Source organism: Amphiura filiformis, chromosome 7 (assembly GCF_039555335.1).
Source record: "Amphiura filiformis chromosome 7, Afil_fr2py, whole genome shotgun sequence".
Lineage (NCBI taxonomy): Eukaryota > Metazoa > Echinodermata > Ophiuroidea > Amphilepidida > Amphiuridae > Amphiura > Amphiura filiformis.
The window spans coordinates 21,444,796-21,467,583 of NC_092634.1; the positions used below are offsets into that span (position 1 = coordinate 21,444,796).

General features: G+C 36.6%; 1 protein-coding gene across 11 annotated transcripts in view; it reads left to right on the forward strand.

Annotated features, from left to right (window-relative positions):
- The first annotated feature begins 5,721 nt into the window (after positions 1-5,721).
- LOC140156872 (segment polarity protein dishevelled homolog DVL-1-like) overlaps positions 5,722-22,788 on the forward strand; it is a 186,577-nt gene continuing 169,510 nt past the window's right edge. For 9 of the 11 annotated variants that reach the window (XM_072179872.1, XM_072179878.1, XM_072179876.1 and 6 more), the window contains exons 1-2: positions 5,723-6,017; positions 11,655-11,724. In XM_072179872.1, the coding sequence (XP_072035973.1) occupies positions 5,857-6,017; positions 11,655-11,724 (231 nt within the window). In that variant the 5' untranslated portion in view covers positions 5,723-5,856. Of the gene's footprint in view, positions 6,018-11,654; positions 11,725-22,788 lie in introns of all 11 variants that reach the window. The other 2 variants (XM_072179882.1, XM_072179871.1) reach the window with 2 other exon arrangements.

Here is a 22,788-nt window from a genome sequence, read left to right on the forward strand (position 1 = left end):
ACTGAAGATAATAATATCATACATGCTTGAAAAAATGAGAAACCTGACAATGGTCGGCAAAATTGTTGTAACAAAGAGTTACTCTCATCGCAACTAACAACATGAAAACTCCGTCCCATAACATGTAATAAAAGAGGTTAACCCTTTTGCAACTTGAGGGGTGGTTGTAAATGGAAAGCGATTTTTACTTGGGGTTTCGGGATCCGACAGGTAGATCCCAAAATCAGAATTCTTCAATGAGTGAGCCCTCGACATAATTTTCTTAAGATATGTTGCATTCGATAACATAGTCATAGTGTATACTTTTACTTTCACTAATTATATAAACATTTTCTGATGATTGGTTGAATACAAGTGATAAATATTTGTATAATAATCAACTGTCGATTGATCATGATTAATAACATATTTTTACAAGCCGACGACGAATGTCGGCTTGTACTGTCTTCTTCCAATTCTTTACAAGCCGACGACGGAACGTCGGCTTGTTCTGTCTTCTTCCAATTCTTTCTTTCTTCTTCTTCTTCTTCTTCTTTCTTTCTTTCTTTCTTCTGGCAACCAATCAACTGCATCTAGCTCCGCCATGGGATTGACATATTTCAACCAAACTTGACCCAAAAGACCACTGGGCTAGGCCAAACCTTCCATTTGACTTTGACCTTGCTGTGACCTTTGACCTAGCTATAATGGTCAAAAATGTGATTTCACAAAAAATGCTACTCCTTCCACAAATTTCATGCGATGAGGACATGGTTATATCATGTGACTCGACTTCAGTCGGTGTCTATAGGGTGTGCTCAGATAAGGGGTCAAAGGTCATTAAGGGGTCATTTCCGGTCAAAGTCTAAAAATATTCAAAAAATCACTGTCTTTACAAATTACATAGCAGAGAGTCGCCATTAGCACACATGCATTGCTACTAGCCAGGGTCCTTAGGATGCCTACAGTTTTGGGGTCAAAGGTCATTAAGGGGTTACTTCCGGTCAAAAACCAAAATGTTCAAACAAATTTTATCTCAAAATGTAAACAGACCAGAGTAATATAACCATCATACATAAATCAGTGTTACCTGATGTATGCATGGTATTTTTATTTGGGGGTCAAAGGTCATTAAGGGGTCACTTCCTGTTTTTAGCTAAATAACTTTAAGAATTTTTATATCAACAACTAAACATAGTAGAATTTTTTAATTAAAATTGGAACAATGCATTTTGTTGGTGTACATAGGATTTTTTTTTTCATTGAGGTCAAAGGTCACTAAGGGGTCAAAAGGTCAATCAAAATTTAAAAAAATCAAAATCCATGTATAAGTTCCGATTAAGCTAAAATTCACCAGGAATATTTCTTATGACATCCTAAGCACAATGCACGAGCAGTTGACGCTATCCGTGACCCAGGGGTCAAGTTATAGGGGTCAAAGTTCAAGAGTCGGCTTGTACCCGTTCTATGGAACGGCGGTTTCTAGTTCTTCTTTCCTCTGGCAACCTCGTGACATTTTGCGTGACCTGCCACGTTTCGCCCTAGCTCTCTTATGCTTCGACAGATTTCAACCATACTTGAGCCAAATGACCACTGGACTAGGCCAAACCTTCCATTTGACTTTGACCTTGCTGTGACCTTTGACCTAGCTATAATGGTCAAAAATGTGATTTCACAAAAATGCTACTACTTCCACAAATTTCATGCGATGAGAACATGGTTATATCATGTGACTCGACTTTAGTCGGTGTCTATAGGGTGTGCTCAGATAAGTGGTCAAAGGTCATTAAGGGGTCATTTCCGGTCAAAGTCTAAAAAATATTCAAAAAATCACTGTCTTTACAAATTACATAGCAGAGAGTCGCCATTAGCACACATGCATCGCTACTAGCCAGGGTCTTTAGGATGCCTACAGTTTTGGGGTCAAAGGTCATTAAGGGGTCACTTCCGGTCAAAAACTAAAATGATCAAAAATGTTCAAAAAAAATTTATCTCTTAATGTAAACAGACCAGAGTAATATAACAATCATACATGAATCAGTGCTACCTGATGTATGCATGGTATTTTTATTTTGGGGGTCAAAGGTCATTAAGGGGTCACTTCCTGTTTTTAGCTAAATAACTTCAAGAATTTTTATCTCAACAACTAAACGTAGTAGAATTTTTAATTAAAATTGGAACAATGCATTTTGTCGGTGTACGTAAGGTTTTTTTCCATTGAAGTCAAAGGTCATTAAGGGGTCAAAAGGTCAATCAAAAATTTTAAAAAATCAAAATCCATGTATAAGTTCCGATTAAGCTGAAATTCACCAGGAATCTTTCTTATGACATCCTAAGCACAATGCAAGAGCAGTTGACCCCATCCGTGACCCAATGGTCAAGTTATAGGGGTCAAAGGTCAAATTTCGAAATTGGTCCAATCGAGCTCAAATTCAACAGGAATTATTCTTACGACATTCTAAACATGTTAAAATATAATAATATTTATGACCCCAAAGGTCAAAGTTTAGGGGTCAAAGGTCAACTGCGGCGGCTTGTACTCAGAATCTGTTGACTCTAGTTTTTATTATTTATCAAAAATCGACTATGACATAGTCGATAAAATATGTCAACATCAATTGGATTCGACGGGTAGTAACTCCTTTTGCTGGTTACCATGATAACGAAAATATGGGTAGCAGGCCCGTACGCAGGGGGGGGGGGGGTGCGGGGGGGCAACCGCACCTCCCCAAATTTACAAAAGTATACAAAAGTCCCAAAATTTAAGTATTTGCTAGCGTAGCGAGCAAAAAATCAGTTTTTTACGCTTTTTTAGTCAAAAAAGGTCCAAATTTGGGGAAGAAAGTCCACTTTTCACAAAATCGCCCCCCCCCCTTGGAAAAAAGTCCACTTTTTCAAAATCAGCACCCCCAAAAAAAAAAAATCCTGCGTACGGGCCTGATGGGTAGTGCAAACTATTTCTTTCATTAATTATTATAACAAGGCAGACATTTTGAGACAATTTTCACCATAATTGAATAATTTTTGTATGTTTGACCTTGTGGAGGCCTGAAATTCCAACCTTTGACCTTGTCGCTGATAACTCCAGATAGGCCTACTGATAGTTGTAGGTAGGTCGGGAGGTAGGTCAAACTATATGTTTTCTGAATCCTTGTGCAGGCCTGTAGCCAGGATTTTTTGTGGGGGTGCTGATTTTGAAAAAGTGGACTTTCTTCCCCAAATTTTGATCCTTTTTTGACCAAAAAAGCTTTTTTGGCTTGCTACACAAATTCTTACATTATGGGACGTTTTGTATACTTTTGTAAATTTGGGGGGGGGGGGGGTTGCGTCGCACCCCCCTGGCTACGGGCCTGGACCTAAGGAATATCTTGGAATAAGTTTTAACCAAATCAGAACAAATTTGAGTTTGACCCCTGTGTTAACTTTGACCCTGAATTTCTCAGAATGCCCAAGGGTGCCCGCGCCCATTGGGCACCCATTATATTCGTATCCAATAGGCCTACTCCAGATACCAATATAAGCAAAACATACCCAACTTTACACTCATAAGCAACTAAAGCAAGTTAACTCTTATAGCTTCTTATTTTGTTTCAAAATGTATTTCCCGGGAGTAATTCACAAAAATACTCTTTTAACAGTAACCAGGATTTTAGTGTGAGAGGGCAAAACCAATTGTCCCAATTTGTCAAGTTTTTGTCCCATTTTAAGGAATGACATTCTTTGCCGTCCCCATTTACCCCTCGGTAGCACTGTTCACCCCGCTCCCCCACCGGGTGATTTTAATGATTGACGGTCTTGTGAATTTTATATTAAAAGCGCCCTTTATCATCAACCGGATGTTTTCTCGGAATTGACATTAAAAATAGCTAGAAATATTTTGTATTGATTAACAATCGCTATTATCTAAATGACCTATATTAATAATTGCGACATAAGACAATTATTGACTAATTTATTGAATTTAATGATTGATTCATGGTCATAAACTAGCAATAAAATTAAGTCATTTTGTTGAAATAAGGAGAGTAACTCAGGTTACTTTCACGGTAAGTTTTTTTTTCACACCGTCGGTGAAACTAATAATTTTTCATAGATTTCCCCCTATAATATTTTACAAGGCTTATAAATAGATTCCGAACCTCTGATTTCCTTGATTTCATCCACAGGCAATCAAGGCACCTATAACTGAAAGCAATCTAGACTGTTATAGCGCCATCACATGAGTCAACCAGCTGATGTCAGAGGAAACTCCAGGCATCCTCCTGAATTCATCTTACCAGTCGCCAAGCTTCCGTCTTATTCAACAAATGGAATTATTTTGCTTAAAAATGGCTAAATCAAATCACAAATGCGAGAAGTGGTTTACAAATTTATATAACATTATGAAATTGGCTCTATAGTTGGATGAAAAGCAATGTTTCACTTTGCAAAAAGAGTTTTAGACGCAGAGAGGGAGTAAGATTTATGCATGTAATTTCTCACTGACCTGCTATTGACTCGTCAATGAATGTGATGGACAGATCTGGGAAAAGTTCCAAATTGCAATTTTTGTTATGCAAAATAGAAATTGCTATCCTACTTTTAATTATACAGACTCTCAAGAACATCGTTTTACATTATCGCCCACGAATATATGAATCTAATAATTTTGAGTAAATGATGTGATAACAACAACAGCAACAAAATATAAACAACATTACAGCAAAAGTACATAATTTGTGTAGGGCCTACTTTATTAGTGAGTTTTATTCACTTTTTATGGTACTTTTTTTCTCTCAATTTTTTGCACAGAATTATGATTTTTTTTCAACCTCAGGCTCAGGCCACATGGAATTATTTTTTTGGTCCGGAATGATATATAGATAATAATAATTAATGATGATGATGATAATAATAATAATAATAATATTAGCAGTAATAACAATAATAATAATAATAAATAATAATAATAATAATAATAATAATAATAATAATAATAATAATAATAATAATAATAATAATAATAATAATAAAGTATTTTATTTGAGTTTTAGTATAGTATTTTTTCTCTCTCTTCTCTTGCTGCTGGATACAATAATATTAGGCCGTGTAAAATTAATATTTTGGTTCTCGTCCCCTCCCTCCTCAATTTCTGGGATTTGTCAGATTTTTAGTTTTTTTTTTATAGATTTTTCGATTTTTTTTTAGACTTTGGAATGATTTATGAAATCTTCATACATATGAATAAGTTTATTAGAGAACAAGCATCACTTCCAAGTCTTTTTGTGGTACTCTAGGGGTTTATCCTCAGAATCTCACATTTGAAAAAAAAAAAAGGGCCTCATCGTTTCCTCGAGCACTGTTGGAGAAGACCGAAAACTACTGACAATGCTAATTTTACATTGAAAAAAAAAAAAAAAAAACACCTCCCTCCCTCATCAATTCATGAAAATCCTCTGGACGAGAACCAAAACATTAATTTTATACGGCCTTAATATGAAAAAATAATAATAATTTTACAATAATTTTATTGGTGCATGGTATTGTTTAACTTTTTAAAATAATTATTAAAAAATGTTTTTTGAAAGGATAAGAAAAGAAATAATAAAATTAGTTTGGAATGTCCTCAATTTCGCTTACATTTTTGCAAAGCTAGAATATGCTAGGGCGTAAGATTTCAACTTGTAACAGCCCAATCAATTTGTGGCATATTTGATTAGGTTAGCCAGAGGTCATTAGCATATCACCGTACATGCACATAAACATGCAGTCCGTGTGTACTGTGTACACTGTGAATGAGTCAATCGTTATACACAAGGACATGTTCAATTGGATGCAATAGTGTGCCAGGATTTACCACCGATTCTTGGATTTTTACCCTGGATTTGTCCCTCCAAGATGGAGGAGACGAAGATTATATACCATATAGATGATGAGGACACGCCATATTTAGTGAAATTACCAATTCCATCGGATGAAGTAACATTAGGAGACTTTAAAAATGTACTCAATCGCCCGAACTATAAATTCTTTTTCAAGTCTATGGACGATGATTTCGGGTAGGTATTTTGACCGGCGAGTGAAAATGTGGAGAAACCGTTGCCGATTTATGGCAACAAACAAGGATATTTTACACCTAAAATCGTTCTATATGGATTCTATAATTCTTTATCTGTTGCCGGAGTCAATTTTAGTGCTTTAAATGTCCACATAAGGACAGAAACTGGTCCCAAATTGTAGTGTATTTCCATGACTACTGTGTGGATTTCGTATTCATATTGGGGGTCATTGTTTGGGTCAAGTAATGACCTGTGTTTGTGTGAATGTAAATATTGGATTTTGGGAGTGATGCTGGGTAGACTCATGGACTGCCTTTTGAATTGTTAATCTGATTTGGCTGTGATCAGCAAATTGACATTAAGTAGGATAAAGGCAATGAAAGGCAAAGCAGATGATAATGAGGTTTTGTGGAGGTATCTATTCTGATGAAGTGGGTCAAATAATTGGGTTTTAAAATATTGAAAACACACATGTATGAAAGTAAAAGGCTGCTCCATTTTGGCTTTTTGAGACAGCGTTTGTCACCGTTTGTGTAAGGCGGTGTATCTGTGAGACTATGACGGATGCAGTCACTTTGTGCCGCATCATTATTCGTTACAGATTCACGACCTCACACATGGCAATGCATGGGCATTAGTAAGTACATGTACTGTATCGAGAAAGCCAAATTGGACTAAATTATTGAAAACAGGGGTAGCATTAAGGCCCGAAAGTAGGGGGTTGTTTTCCTGTGTTTTTCACTCCCGAGCTTGCAGAAAATCCAAATACATGGGGTGAAAATTAAATCTCGGGGGGTGAAAAATATTTTGCAGTGTAGTCAGGGGTTGGAGTAAGGTCCAAAAGTAGAGGGTCAGAGTTCACCCCCGAGCTTGCACATTCCCAACCGTTTAGTCGTGAAAATATATGAATGAACCCCTAAATCAGAAGTAGAGCTAGAGCTAAACCGATGATCGGTATCGCCTCGGCCATCGTATCTGTGCCGATAGTTGCTCCTAATTGTCAAAAATCGTATCGGTTAAAAAAACATACCATTGTCGATGTCAGCTACTGATGTTTAAATGGTCCACTGAGTTTCACTCTCACCAATATCATTGACGATTTTGACAACAAAATAAACAAAAGGTGATGCATATTCTGAAATAAAATTGGATCGATTGAGCCCATATTTATTGGTCGAGCTATGAGTAAACAATTGGACGAGACGTAGCGAGACCAATAAATATTGGGCGTAAAGCATCTAATTTTATCATTATGTGTTGGATCCAATATTTTCACACACTTGGATTCATCAAAACATAATTTATAATCAAATGCAGTAAACCTTTGACGAGTGCGTATTGTAAGTATACATCGCGTATTTACTGCGTTGGACGCACTTGTCTCTGATTGGCTGCTGAGGCGATCTGCTGTTGCCGAGTGGAAATTTATGAATGAACTGTGCGCCGTACGCGTTGTTAGCGCCGAATTTGCAACATCACGGTAGTCACGCTCGTCAAAGGTTTGCTGCATTTGACTACATGTATATAATGAATTAAATTGACCAGCTTTTAATAAATTGTGCTTGATATTAACATCAAATATCATGAAACATACAGCAACTTTTTGAAAATCTAAATCTTATGAATCTACTTCAAAGTCCGATTCAATAATTAACAATACACACACCCCCCAGTCCCCACACACACACCGCCAATTCAAAATTCGGCAGCCTGCACACAGCAGCATGTTCAATAACGTCATGAATACGCACAGGCTGAAAAAATGTTTTTTTCCCTGCAAGCAATCCAGAATTTCCCTCCAGTTTTACCAAATTTCCCTCCAGTATGACATATTTCCCTTAAATGTATTTCTTTATTTTTTTTGGTCAAAAACCAAAAATTTCCCGGCAATGAGCTTCCCGTATTGCCCACTTTTTCCCACAGAATACGTTCCATCATTCAACCACAATTCCTTGCGGCAGTTAGTGATGATCACTTCCTGATTGCCTATATGGTGTATGATCTCCGATGCTATGAAACTTATGAACAGGGAGCAAGTGTGATTATAAATGCTAATATAAAATTATACAATATAGATTTGTAGGTCAGTTTAGTTTGTTTGTTTTTGTTTTGAGGACCTTATTTGATTTGTCATTACCATTTTTTGGAAGGGTGTTTAACAGTCGACTTTTAACAACACACTCGGCAGTCCACGCTTTATAATGCGTGCCGGTTCGAAATTCTGAAAATTGGTGAAAGCGTGGGGGTTTAAACTTTTTGGGTAAAAAGCGTGGACTGATATAAAGCGTGGGATTAAAATAAAAAGCGTGGGGCTTCTTCCAACTTACAGTATATTTTTATTGAATGATAAAATAATCATAGTTCCAAGAAAAATCACCAAAACTTGCACACTATGTCGCAAGATAAAATTCCATTTGATGCAGGCTCGCGCTTGTTTACGTGAATCCAGTGCAATGTACACAATATCCTCCCCGAAGCGCTGCCAAAACACCTACGTCATATGCAAATGTCCGATTTTCCATGACGTTATATTTTTCTTTACATTGATCGTATATGAGTGACGTCATTAACATGCATAATTGATTGAGCGAAGCAGCACGGAAGAAGTAGGATATAGTCGCTGAACACAGTTGTACGCCAAGTTTCATGACAAGAACAACATTTGAACACCATAAAAGTACAGTTATTCATTAAAATGCTTATTTTACAGTACAGTAGTAGTTTTTCACATATAATTTGCATTGTTCACGTAATGTATCAATTAACTTATTGGAGAGAAAAACATCGGACTCGCACATGTGAAATAGGTGCAGAATTGGCGTACTTGATACTTGAACCAAATTGTATGCGACTTTGTCAGTTTACAAATAGCGGAAAAAGCAAAAAGTGGTGGGGGTCAAGAATTTTCAGTATAAAGGGTGCCTCAGTAAAAAGCGTGGGGGTCAGGAATTTTCAGTATAAAGGGTGCCTCAATAAAAAGGGTGGGGGTAAAATAAAAAGAGTGGGAGTCAAACCCCACTGCCGAGTATGAACAATAAATGTGATCAAATATTTCCTTTAAATAAGGACTCATAAAACACTCTTCAACATCGTATTGGCTGCTGTATCGGACCAATGCTAGAAGTAATTCATCGGCTATCGTATTGGCAGTATAAACCCCACATCAGTTCAGCTCTAATCAGAAGTCGAATTCATATAAATGAGTGACCAGCATGACTGGCAACTGACCCCTCACTTCCAGTATTACTACAATGTAGGCAACGTGTCGTGTAAACAACATCAAAATTATTCTTTTTGCCAAAAGCAGCTCATTTTACATGCATGTAATACAGCCAGTTCCGTCAAACTCGATCCACTTTGGGTCAAAACATAGCCAATTTTAAATGCAAATAGTTTAAAAAAATATTCAGTGGGCCAGTTGAAAATATTGTTTTTTTGAAAATTTGAACTTCCGAGCAGTTTTGCATTTCCTTGTATTGACTTTTGGGTATTGTATAAAATGAGCGGGTACAGGGTTCACAGTTTATCGCTTTTTGCGCCAAGGGAAGATATGGATGTCTAAACTCGGAAGAAAATTAACGTCACAACGCGCGTGAGCAAGAAATGTGTTCATTTGGCACATAGGGCTATGATATAAGTGATTTTAAACAAAATCTGTGAGGGTGACCAGCCAACCCATTAGGTGATTTGAGATGGACTGACCCAGAAGGATATTGGCAAAGGAATTATCCGGATAAACACCAATGGAAACCGACATCGTTCCGACTGCGCATACAGGAGAAAAACGGATAGACACGGTCACATGATTTGTTTATTTTATCATTTCATTTTCATCAGCTATGTACAGCGTCGGCTGAAATCCCACTTTCGTGTGGACAATTAAAAGGGATCGCTGAGTGGGTTTGATGGCAGTGTGTGTGTGGGGGGAGGCGGTATACACTGTATTTTGTACATTGTAGTCACATCTCTGACCTGGGCACCAAATTTAATATATCTGCGTAGGCTAAACTCTTCCGTATCGTGGACAAATTTATCTTCCAAATTTATTTGAAGGTAGCATTATCAATGTGTAAAATGTTAAATTTATGTTAATAAGTTAAACTTGTTGATTGTAGTGGGTCCCGCCAATGTCAACCCACAATAATTTGCAATGACCTGAAATATGACCTTGCGCCGGCAAGTGTGATGATCGGGCCATGGCTGCTTGTCGTCAGCCTCATAACAAGATTGCCCAAGTCATTTTCCATGTTACTTGTTTGCAATTTTGACCCTGTTGAGTAATAAACCAATCAATTGTTCACCTCTGATGTGTTACTTTTAGTATAACATCAAAAGAGATGTACATGTATTCCACAAGTAGAAAGCTGCTGCAATTTTGATTATTATGGGTTTATTACTTAGAAAATCAAAATTGCAAATGAGTAACATTGTAAGAATGACTTACGCAATTTTGTTATGAGCAGGATGTTGTATTTTTTGGATAACATCCCCAATAGAAATTGAAAACCTTTTGATGTAAACTGATGATTTAAAAAAAAATCTACCCTCTTGAAAGATTTTGCCACTATAATTTGGGCAGGTTGCTGGATCAGTTGTGGATGGATTTGTGAGTTTCAAGTATTCAAATCGAAAATATGCATGCCTGTAATGGCATTTTCAGCATTGATCTGTGCTTGACAAAATGGTAGGGGTGTCAAGGATGGTAAAGGGCAGGGGTGTGAGAGTTCAGAAAAAAATCTCCATTTTTTTGTTGTTGCAAATTTGGAGATTCCCTGGACCTTCAAGGTAAGTACTAGTTTATTTCATTAACCCTAACCCTACCCGTGGTTTTTGTGCTATCGGAAGGAAAGAAGGAGCGAAAAAGGAGAGAAGATGAAGAAGAAAGTCACTTGGCTTTTGGATTCGAACCTCGGACCCCTCGCATGTCACGCAGAAGATCCCCAGCATGTAGCTACACAGGTGACGGCCAGGCCAACGATTCCCTGGGTATATACTTGGTCTGATTGCGTCATCAAGTCCCGTGGAATGCATGCACGCAGAGTGGTTTTAATAGTGAGCTTTAGTGAGTCCTAGTTGGGTTAGGGTTAATAGTGGTTGATTTTTAAAAAAATCAAAAATTTGTATATCTTCATTTGTACGTTGGCAAATACATTGTATTTTTGTTCACTTCATAATATATTAAAGATGAAGGAAATGTACACAAAACAAATTATGTAATTTATTGGTAATGTTTTGTCTTTAAAAAAAAATCAACCACAAGTGATCCTAGTCTAGTGCTTGGTTGGTCTAGGTCCAAAATTGCATCACACAAAAATTGATATAACTTTTTAGATTTTGTATTTTTGACAGGAACTCACATGATATTTTTGCTTAATTGCATATACATCGTATTGTGGTCTGCAAAATTGCATAGCAGTAGGTCCTATTTCTAGCGCCCCTATTTAGGGCTTAACCCCTATGTATCAACAGGGAAGTGGTATCAGTGTGTTCTTTTCTGTTACATGTACATGTATGTGTACTTACAAATTATGTTATTGATTGAGGTAATTACTAGTACATGTACCTGCAAATTTCTGCAAACCTATTTATGGTAATAAGCAATTAACTATTCATTACTTTTATTGTTATTACTTACAGGGTGGTTAAAGAAGAAATAGTTGATGAAGAACAAAAATTACCATGTTTTAATGGTCGAGTTGTCTCATGGGTAAGTTAGTAGTAAGATTGTAGATTGAATATTTATGAGCATATAGGCCTTCTTGAAGGCGAATATTATAAATTGTGTATGTCCATATCAAAACGATGCACTTGTCGGCTGCTACATGTGTCTCATTTCACATAATAGCTAGGAATAAATACGAGACTCATCTCCGAAGTGGAGGTCACTTCAAATCCTCCCCAAGTCACATGGTTAAGGAATGTTCACTGTATTCCTAAACCATGTGAATTGGGATGATTTGAAGTAACCTCCACTTCGGAAATGAGTCTGGTATTTATTCCTAGCTAAATTATTTGAAATAAGACACATGTAGCAGCCGACAAGTGCACCATTTTGATATGGATGTACACAATTAAGAATTTTTATTTCTGATCTCATTAGAGAGAAAGGACACAAAGAAGTATTGTGGATATCAGGAATTCAGGATTGAAGGAACATTGTCATGTAGTTGAGACAATGCAAAATTGACAGCATGCAAGAGAAGAGGTGGTAAACTGCATCAATACAAGTTGTCCTGTCATCATTGGGAGCTCACCTGCAAGTTTTGTGGTCTAAGCAAATTGTTCATATATCAGCATTGATGAGTTGTTTTGGAAAGCTCAATCCTAAAGTTTGTTCGGCTTATAATAGGCGGAAAAAAAGACTCATAACAATCCTAAAGTTTGTTAGGCTTATAATAGGCGGAAAAAAGACTCATAACATTGTGTATTGATATAGAATGGTCATGTTGTGCATGCAGATGGGCGCAGCACTTACGCTAGTTGTGCATTGCCTTTTATGTGAATTTACGCAAGTTGAGGGTTGACAAACAGAAGGCCTTTTAACTCAAAAAGTGCCTTTTTGAGAAAAATGAGTAAATAATATTTTGCATTGAGATTTGACCAAGTATTATTGTGTTATAGATGCAATAGGAAGTTGAATTGAGTTAAGGCTTATGATTTTAAGAATCTGTGGGTAGTACAGATTATTTTGGTACCAAAATCTCAAAATGGCCAAAAGTGAGTTAAGGCCTTCTGTTTTTTAACCCTCGAAGTGTAAGATTGGACTTTGACTTGCGCAATAATAATTTTCGCCTATTATAAGCTGATCAAACTCTAAGCAGGGCCAGTTTATAGTTCAACTTTTTTTGTACACATGTGCATCTTGCCAATGTTGGGACAAATGCTGATGCTGCAATTTCCATTCCTCAGCTGTGATTTTGGTTCCCTGTAACAGCTGCAGCAGTGGTCCAATGCTGGATGTGATGGACCCTCCTTAGCAAAAGTTTTGATACCAGATGACAGAATCAGGTCCACGTCTCCTATACACTTAGAATGAGGACCTAGACAAGTTTCATCCAAAATTGGCTGAAGGTATTAAGACACATTAATCACTGGAATTTATGAGTCCATTCAGTGGAAGCACCTGGAACTCCCACCTCTAAGAAGATCATCTCTGCATCACCACTATGCATAATATTCAATGAGATTCAAGGATAGTCTTGCAGGCTGATCAATGATCATTTGCCAAATGAAAGAAGGTTGGTGGCAGGAGTGGGACTGATCTTGGATTAGGGCCTGTACCCTATTCTCAGTTTCTCAAGCTGCCAATCAATGACAGAGGCATCAGAAAACTCCAGCAATCTTCATTAGGTCCAGGCAAGGCCTCCAGTTAGTGAAACCTCCAGAATTTTAAGTCCTACCTTCATAAATATCAGGTTTGCAGGTGATCAATGCTGGTGAGCCTGCCCTGCATTGAATACTATGCCCATTGAGCAATTGGAAGACATTTTGTTGACATAGAAGTTTTAAAAAAAAATGTGTGAATCCATTCCATTAGGATTCTTGGAGGTGAATTTTGCGAGAATCTTCCTTTTATTCATGCATATTTATATAGGACTGCAATTTAAATATCTACAGTACATATACAAATCTCCCGCTGCCCAAAATTATGATTAAAAAATTAAAATGCCCCCTAAAAACAATATTTTAATGATTGAAGTGACTTACACCATAATTTGCCAATTTAGGGGTTCACTTACTACAAAAATGAAGTGTGTATTGATATAGTCAAACCGGGAGTTAAACTCGGTGAGTACCGGGGTCCAGGAGCAGGGCTTAAAGAAATGTCAATTTTCCGGGAAGCAAGCTAAATTTCCCACAATTTATGGCATGTTTTCATATTATACCGTAACCACCCGGGTATAAGCCCACCTTCGGCTATAAGCCCACCCCCTATTTTTCAAAACATTATGGGAACAAGGGTGCACTCAGGTATAAGCCCAGTACTAAATTTTGGCCAAGTTCTTAAATCAAATCAATGCTTTGCTCTCATATTTTAGAACAAATAAAAAGAAATATCAGTTGATAGGCCTAATATAATTTTAAGAAATTGACATAGATGATAGAAATTACTGGTACATTGGGCATACAAATGGGGTGATCTTATTTTTAAATCCAAGTAAATCGGTTATAAGCCCACCCCTATTTTTGAAGTGAAATCTGCCATCTAGGGGGGGTGGGCTTATACCAGAGTGGTTACGGTATATACAAAAAAGACACAATTTCCCTCCAAATACCAGAATTTCCCTCCAAACACCAACATTTCCTGGGAAGGAGCTTCCCGAATTCCCCACTTTTTCGAGCCATGCCCAGGAGTATGTGTTTTTACTGTAAACTGTTGATGTTTATGTGAATCCGTGTGGATTCACAGCCCATTGATGTTTTACAAGATTTCTAGGCCTGGGTATTCAGTGAGTGACCATGTTCAAAAGTGAGATACATTTGTAGAACTTGGCTCAGTTTCTTATTCTACAAAGTTATTGACTACCTGTCGTATCTGCATGTACATTGTATGAGTTTGAGAGATGACCGTTTAACTTTTCATGGCCTAAAATGCCCTTACACCACAGATCCTTTCTTTCCAGCATCTGTGCTTACATGTTCCACTCATATCATGAAATATAAAAACACTTTGTTCATAAAAAGTGGCAGGAAACAATGTCAATTGCCTTGAACCGGGTGAACACATAATTTCTAACATTCAAAATGTAGTTTGTGAATAAAATTGTAATGTGATTTTATTCAAATTAAATAATAATCATAAATAATTCCCAAATTCAATATAAAATTTGTACCTGAAAGGTTGGAAGATGTTCCCAGGATTTCCATAATGGGTAATCTAATGAGCAGAGTAAAATGTTATCAAATTAGTACTACTTGGGCAAGCCTTCAAAAACTGGCCATTTCTGAGAAAAGAAATGTTGATTACTGATGCGAGTATACAATGTAGTCCCATCTTCAAGTAAAGTCCAACTTCGTAAGGGGGCACTACACCCCTGCAAAATGTTGTGCCTATTTTTGCATTTTCTCAAAAATTATAGCACATTGGTGACAAGTAAGATATGTATATTATAGGGGCAAGGACTACAACAACTGCACTGGAAATTGTATTTCAGCACAGACAACATTTGTGGAGTTACAGTCAAAAATGAGGGAAAACCAATATTTGATCAATAAATCAATAACTACTTGCCTTGAGTTGCTAAATTTTCAATGCAATAGTTGTAGTCCTTGCCCTATAATATACATATCTTACTTGTCACCAATGCGCTATAATTTTTGAGAAAAATTCAAAAATAGGCTCAAAATTGGCCAGGGTGTAGTACCCCTTAAATTGGCTGTTTTACTTCATTCCAAAACCTTCTACAACTTTTGGATACAGTTAAAATACCTCTGTGGTGTCATCTTATTTCATCTTCAAGGTGCAGAATTCAACAGGTTTTTTTCCCCATGATTTTACCAACTTTTTTTGTTGAAATTTTCACTTGTAAAAAAACACGTTTTGATTTTTTGTAAATGCCGGATAGGATTGAGGATATGGCTAGCATTCCACTGGTATCTTTTTTAACTTTTATGGGGTAGCCGTTCTTGGAATAAAAGAAATCAATTTAAATTTTAAAAATCAAAAAAAAAAAAAATATGATTTTCTTTTTTTTTTATCTAAAAAAAAGCAATTAAAAAAAAAATCGGCAATCCTGATGTAAATGCTGCTTGGGCAGTCCCTGAAATGTGAAGAGCAAAATTCTTCCCAATGAAGTGTTTAGCAGTTTTATTTCAAATTTGTGCATGGGGAAGTTTTCAATATAATAATATCAGAAAAGATCACCAGAAAAAACAAACAATTGATGAATGTTTTACTAGTTTTCAAATTATGCACAAACACAAAATTGTAATCCAAGTGATAATTTCTTGCATTATAGTACCATAAAAAGTAAATCGTAATATAAATGCATCGATTGAATGTTTGATTTCAATTTACTTTTGGTTGTGTGCACTTTAAAGTGCGAACAACCTTTACATTACAGTGCATGCAAGAGTGTTTCTTAATTTACAACTGTAGTTTACTAGCCCTATGCTACTGTTAATCAATTTGCTAAACAAACTACAGGAACACCGGTACATATAGTTATCCCTCACCCCACAAATATCAAGCCTTGAATACTGCATTCAGCAAGTCTAAATGGTTCCGTTTCACCGTGCATTCAGTTCTTCACACTTAATTGGGTTTTAATGTTAACCGTGGCACAGCTTCAAAGAAGCCGACCGGGACTGTGTCCATGAACGATCAAAATTGATAATTGCCGTGCCTCCTGAAATATTTAAATCCCGTCTATTTGTAACCCCGGCGTGAGTGAAATGCAAGCGATGGTGGTGGTGACTTTGTAGTGCATAGATTGCCATCTGATGTGTGTTGAATTAATTTACATATTCAATCAAAGAAAGGGATTGAACATTGTATACACAGGTATTTTAATGAGGATTTTATTTTCACAAATTTGACGGGTGGATATGGATATGGAGGTGCAAAGAACTGAACCATTCTGTAGTTCCTTGAAAGAAACACAATTTCCAAATGCTTCAAAATCTTAAAAAAAATGTACAGGATGTGTGGTAATTTCAGGATTTAATTCGGAAAGAATTTCAACATAGTATTTGCTAGTTGTGTATGTTTCATTGTGTTCAATTTGAAGTTTTATATTTCAGGGACGCTGCAGGTTTTAAAAATATTGGCGAAGGGCAGTCAGGACCTAGATTTTTGTGGTACCAGTATTGGGATTATTCTTGGTGACAAGATGTTTATTTTCTGCCTTCATTTCTGAAGGATATAAAAAATGAACATAGCTTTGTAATTGAAGGCAATCAGCTCAGTCTGAAGGAAAAATAAATTTAATTTCAAATAGCTATTTTTGCATGGATAGCTTGAACTTGTAAGAAATCAAAAGACGTTTTCTCTATGTGTTCATAGTGCACATGTTGACATGTGCATTGGCAAAACATAATGATCATGAAATGATTTTTATAAGAAAGGCCTTTTTTCAAGATAGATCTTTAAACGCAAAATAAGAAAAAGAATTCATTACCAATCTTTTCCTAAATATTCTCCTTATCGAAATAAATATCACTACCGGTATATTTATTTTGAACAGCAATAATGTTGTCCAAGTAGAGTGGTCAATCACAGTATCTAGCATCAGTCTGCTATATCAGCCAGCATTAAGCAGTTCCATCTCAACACCACAACAGAATGGCAATGATGAGTTCAAGCCAGCCAAATGGCTGCAGGGCTAACTGAGCTAGGCTTGTGATCACTTTGTATAATTTGCCACTCAGTTCGCGACCAGGCTATTTTTAAAATAGCAATCAGACTGTGTCATGGCCATGCTATATAATAAAGGTGATGAATACGACGTGTTTGGCTAAGCGATGAAATTTGGTTGAGGTCCTTCCGTGAATGACAATGTATAGATTTAAATTGGTAGATCACGTTGGTTTCTTTTAATTGTACACTACAAATGTTGTGTAAAACACTACCACAGATGTTATTTTGAATTCATGTACAATAATACAAAGAAAACAAATCAGAAAATTGCTGAGGTTTTGTGTGTTATGATGAGTACAGTGTAATAAGCCTGCTTACTACACATTGCTATCAGCAGTAGATGACTAATGTTTTTGGCTTTAATTTGTATTCATTAAAGAAAGATGCCGATGTATCGGTGCCGAGTTTGAATGTATTCACATGTAAATCACAGTACAGAACTCTGGCTGGATGATTGTGCTATCAGCAGTAGATAGGTCATACATTGTAAATCACATCTTTTAAATCACCATAGAAATGGGTTGCTTCAAGAATGAGAGATATTTTAGAAATTTGAATTTCAGAAATACTTCATAATTCGTCTTGTAACTTTTGTTACTCATGTACGTAAGAGCCTGGCCAAACAGTATTGTTATTTTTCAATACATTTTTAGAAATATTTTAATTTTAGGGGAATAAATTTATAAGTTCACTATTTGAACCCACAGCAGCTGAAGGGAGTATCCCATCATGCATCTGCTTGCTCCATAGCAAATACATACAAAACATAAGTAAGAGCGGCTTAGATATTGAGAGCTATGGATAGTTTCACAATACTTTGGAGATCATATTTTTTCAAACAAAAGTCTTAACTCCCCTGATATAAGCGAGTAATTGAAAGTTGAAGTGAGGGATTTTGTGTACACTTTCTATGGCAAGTGCAGTTCTACTGTGGTACTGCAGAGCATGATGGGATACACCTATCTGCTGCTGTGATTTGAACCTAGTATCCGGTGGTGTTCTGGACATACACAATTGATCTGCAGAATCAAGTTCAACCAAGTGTACAACATACATTATGTACAATGTACATGTATTAAGTTAAAAATTGTGTGCTTTCAACAGACATGTCTCTAGAATAACACAACTCCCTTGTCACATGTCTATTGTGCAATGCCAATTTTTTTCAAAATTTCTAGTGATCTACATGTGTAAGAAAATTCTGGTTTTTCTGTATTTTCAAGTTTTGAGGATAATTTTTCAGAATTTTGTGAGCCTTTGAATGGTAATATGTCCGAGTGGTATCTTAATGGGGTTTTGAATGGTTAATTTAATTTATTGATGCCACATACATCAATTAGACCCATTTCTTATACAAACAATAGTTAATGGAAATGATCAGATGATTTACCATTACAATGACATTACAGCAATTGGCCATATCTGCACTTTGCAATCAATCATTTCAAGCAGTTTCATTTACAAATCGCATGATATTATCCATTTGTACAGTAGTAAATCTGTTGGTCCAGTTTAAATAGGATAAGTGATTTGCTTGTTCTGATTTAAATTATAGAATTCTATCTAGCCTACAACATGTATTGTATGCATGGAAAAGATAAAAAAAAAGAGTGGATATCAGGAGTCGTTCAACATCCTGCATCTGCAACTTGTAATTGACGTCTTTAAATCAGAAAAAGTTTGTAGAAAACGATATTAAGCTATATAAATGTCAAAAAATTCAAAAATGTCCCAATGGGTCAACAGGGGTCCAGTTTCATGTACACCAAATTTCAAAAATACTCAGATTTTATTAACCACCCCCATGTTTTGTTGAACCCTGTTTTGAAACATTGTGTCGCACACTGACAGTATTTAAAATGATTGATACACCAAATTATTTGTGAGACTGAGATGCAATAAAAATATTGAATACCGGTATTATTTTTATTAAAATATTGCAAGTTTGGTTTGTCGTACATGTAGAATGAGTAACGAAAGATAACTGGTGAAATGAGGAGTGAGAGATGCATATTAATTGAAGAGACAATATAAAATGGCTATTAGCATCTGAATTGCAAGAGAGGGATGATTTCCTCTTTTTCAACGGAAAAGATGACTCCTCACACTCATCATTATCATTCGGTTACAAGCGAATTCTGTGATACACCTGTAATGCATGGTACATTGGTATTCAACAGCAGGCAAATTTGAACAAGATTCTCTGCAACAAGCTTGATGCAACAATCATCGAAGGTAACCAGGTGTGATTGTCCCCATTCAATCATCATTGATGCATCAAAGCGCATGTTTGAAAGATGTAGCAGAGACTGATATGACCAAATGACTCAGTGTTTGAATCAATGAATTGTTCATAAGTTTGAGACTAATTCGAGCGTTATTTGCTTGCAGTATCAACCAGTTTGCTACGTCGAACACTGAGATCATGCAGTAGATGGCTGTAGCATTGCCTGTTTTTAAATGACTCGGATAGTTTTGAGGAGAAAATTGTGTCAGTTCAGGAGGAATAGGTCTAGAGCATCAACATGTAGCAATGAATGGTATTTTTAATCAAAGATAAATATGTGCTGTTACATGTTGAGCACTAATTACAAGGTGATATGTAACATATTACCTGTATTGCCAGCTTTGATTGGCAATCGTATAAAAAAGAAAGAATGAATACATTTTGCGGTTACATAAATTTCTTCTTTTTGTAATGTTTTGATTTTTTAACAGCATGATAAACAGCGATATCAGCCGTACATCATGGTTGACTTGGTATTTACACCTAATACGATGTGACTTTTCTCCCCCTTTTTACACCTCAGTAAAATGTTATCCCAGCGTGCTACCAAAAAGTACCTCTTTTGTTGTCTGTTCACGTTGTACATTTTAGCTTAGTGGGCATTATGCAGGAACTGTTGGCTACCTTGTAGTTGTACTTTATTTTCAATAGACTTACAGGTGGGCTAAGAGGCTGTCACATACTGTAAGCGTCTCTTGGGTCCTACAATATGACGTAGGGTTTTTGGAGTGGAAAATAAGGGTCTTTTCGCACATGAATGAATGTTCTTGTCTCCAACTTTTTCCCCATCACCTACTTAGCAAGACTGGTTTCATTAGTGATATTTTCAAGTTTTATAGACTGTTATGGTGCACTTGAATTCTGCCCAAGAAATGTCAGAATAAACTTAAAGGGACTCTGTGAGATTTCAGTGAACAATACACAAAATGGTTGCTAAGGAAGAGTAGGCCAGATTTGATTAGTTGATTCAACAACAGCACCTCCAAGTCCTCCATATTACACTGGTCTATTCAAACACCAACCATGGTTTCCAAATTCGTCAGATTTGTCACCGATCGTAGACTTGACAAACAATCAGATATCAGTTGGGATTTGTGGTACATATCTCTTAGCGTGTCCTTTTAAAGTATTTTTAGACGATATTGTAGACTGATGCCCTCAGTCATCAACATTCACAAATGACCAAAACTGGAACAATGGGGACGAAAATCGGGCTTTGCCCCCTAAATGGGGACGAAAATCTGGCTTTACCCCCAAAGTTGGGATGAAACTTTGGCTTTTCCCCCTCACACCAAAATCCTGGCTAAGCGACATTGGTGCTGCAGGGATTCGAACCCCCTTGAAATTCACTATCGTCGCCACTGTCTGTGAGTGGTTGATCGGAAAGTCGCTCTATAGTTGGTGCGCAAATATTTTCTTGAGTCTGACACATTTTGTAACGCTTGTCTTTCAGTCATCACTAAAAAGCAGGCCCTTATGCAGGGGGGTCCGGGGTACGGCCATTTTTTAACGCTTTTTGGACCAAAAGGTCCAAATTTTGTCCACTTTTCACAAAATCGCCCCCTCGCACAATAAACATTTACTTCTACATGGTAAACTTTGAAGGAATCAGTCTGCGATATGGTTAAAAATGCAGCTCCAATAGTATGTTGTGTGTCACATGACAAACAACACACATGGGGCTAGTTTGCTTGATAATCCATGTTCTCACAGATATTTTGCCCCTTCATGTGAACTCAGAATCAAAATGTCTTATCCAAATTTAAATCCTGAAAAGTGTGAGGAAATTCTACACTTGAACACATCTACATGAGTGGGGGTTTGGGTATTGAGTTTGCTATTTCTGCACCATGTATGGGGTATTGAACTTTAAATTGATGTATTGTTACACAAAATTGCCAGCCATACTATTCATTCAATGTGTGACAGTACTCTACTGGAATGTAGTAAAATAAACAGAGCCTTATGTGTGTGTCTCTCACAATGTTTTGCCATTTTCTTGTTGATATAGAAACCCCTACTTTTTTGCCACCCTGAACATGAGTAAAAATCTACTGATGGCCGTTTTTCCTACATAATTTTAATTTTCTACATTTACGTGAATTACGGTAAATGTTTGATTTAACAAGAACATGCGCTGCATTCATCATACGTACCAGTACATTTAACAACTATTTCGCTGTCACTGAGATACATCGGAATCATTTCACGTTTTACCAGGCTGCAGCCGCAGCACAGCTCCTCACATCACTTTAAAGCTACCTGTTACAACTGGGTGGGTAAAGTGCCTTGACCAAGTGTACAAAATGTTGGTGCTGCAGGGATTTGAACCCACAACCTTGAGCTCCCTCGTGATTCTGAATCAAAGTCTATATCGTTGTGCTATAATTTGATTGTTGGGTTGTTGGTTCATGTAAATGGTATAGAGAAGAAATACTGCATGCGTGCCATTTGCAATGTTTCATCAAGAATTTGTGTACAAATCAATAGGGCATGCAATGGAGCAAACTGCAACTTTTTAAATTGGCATCTTCCTTGGGTTTTTGGATCGTCGTGTCTTTATTTCTTGAACAATTTCAACGAACGAGGTCTTAAATTTGAGCTAAAAGATGCAGCTATTGGCTGCATGCTGGTTCCTATTATGACATATCTGTCTTTGTTTTGGATATACATGTATGTACAAGGGTGAACATATCTGGTACCTTAATTATTTGGCTTACTGTATATTTTTTGTAACATCATGCTTTGTGAATACTTACTATACGTAGCATTTGGTCATGAGAATACAGCCATGCCATCATAAAATACATAATCAATGTTTTAGAGTTGATACATTGTAGAGTATTTCCCCTGTATGCTGTGTAATGATTCCAGTCTGTTCAGTCAAGTCATTTGGCTTACATTAACTATGTACTTGACTCTTGGGGCAACCAACATTCAAGTTCTTGACTGCACAGTCATGAAAATGTGTTTTCAGGTCACATTGGGGTACCACATAAATCATTTCACAATTTATTGGCTAACCCTTTGTCTACAGTTACACGTTTGAGTCTAAATTCTAAACCAGGGGTTCTCAATAATTGTTTCTGGGCCATAGAATACCAAACATTCTGTGTTTGAGGGCC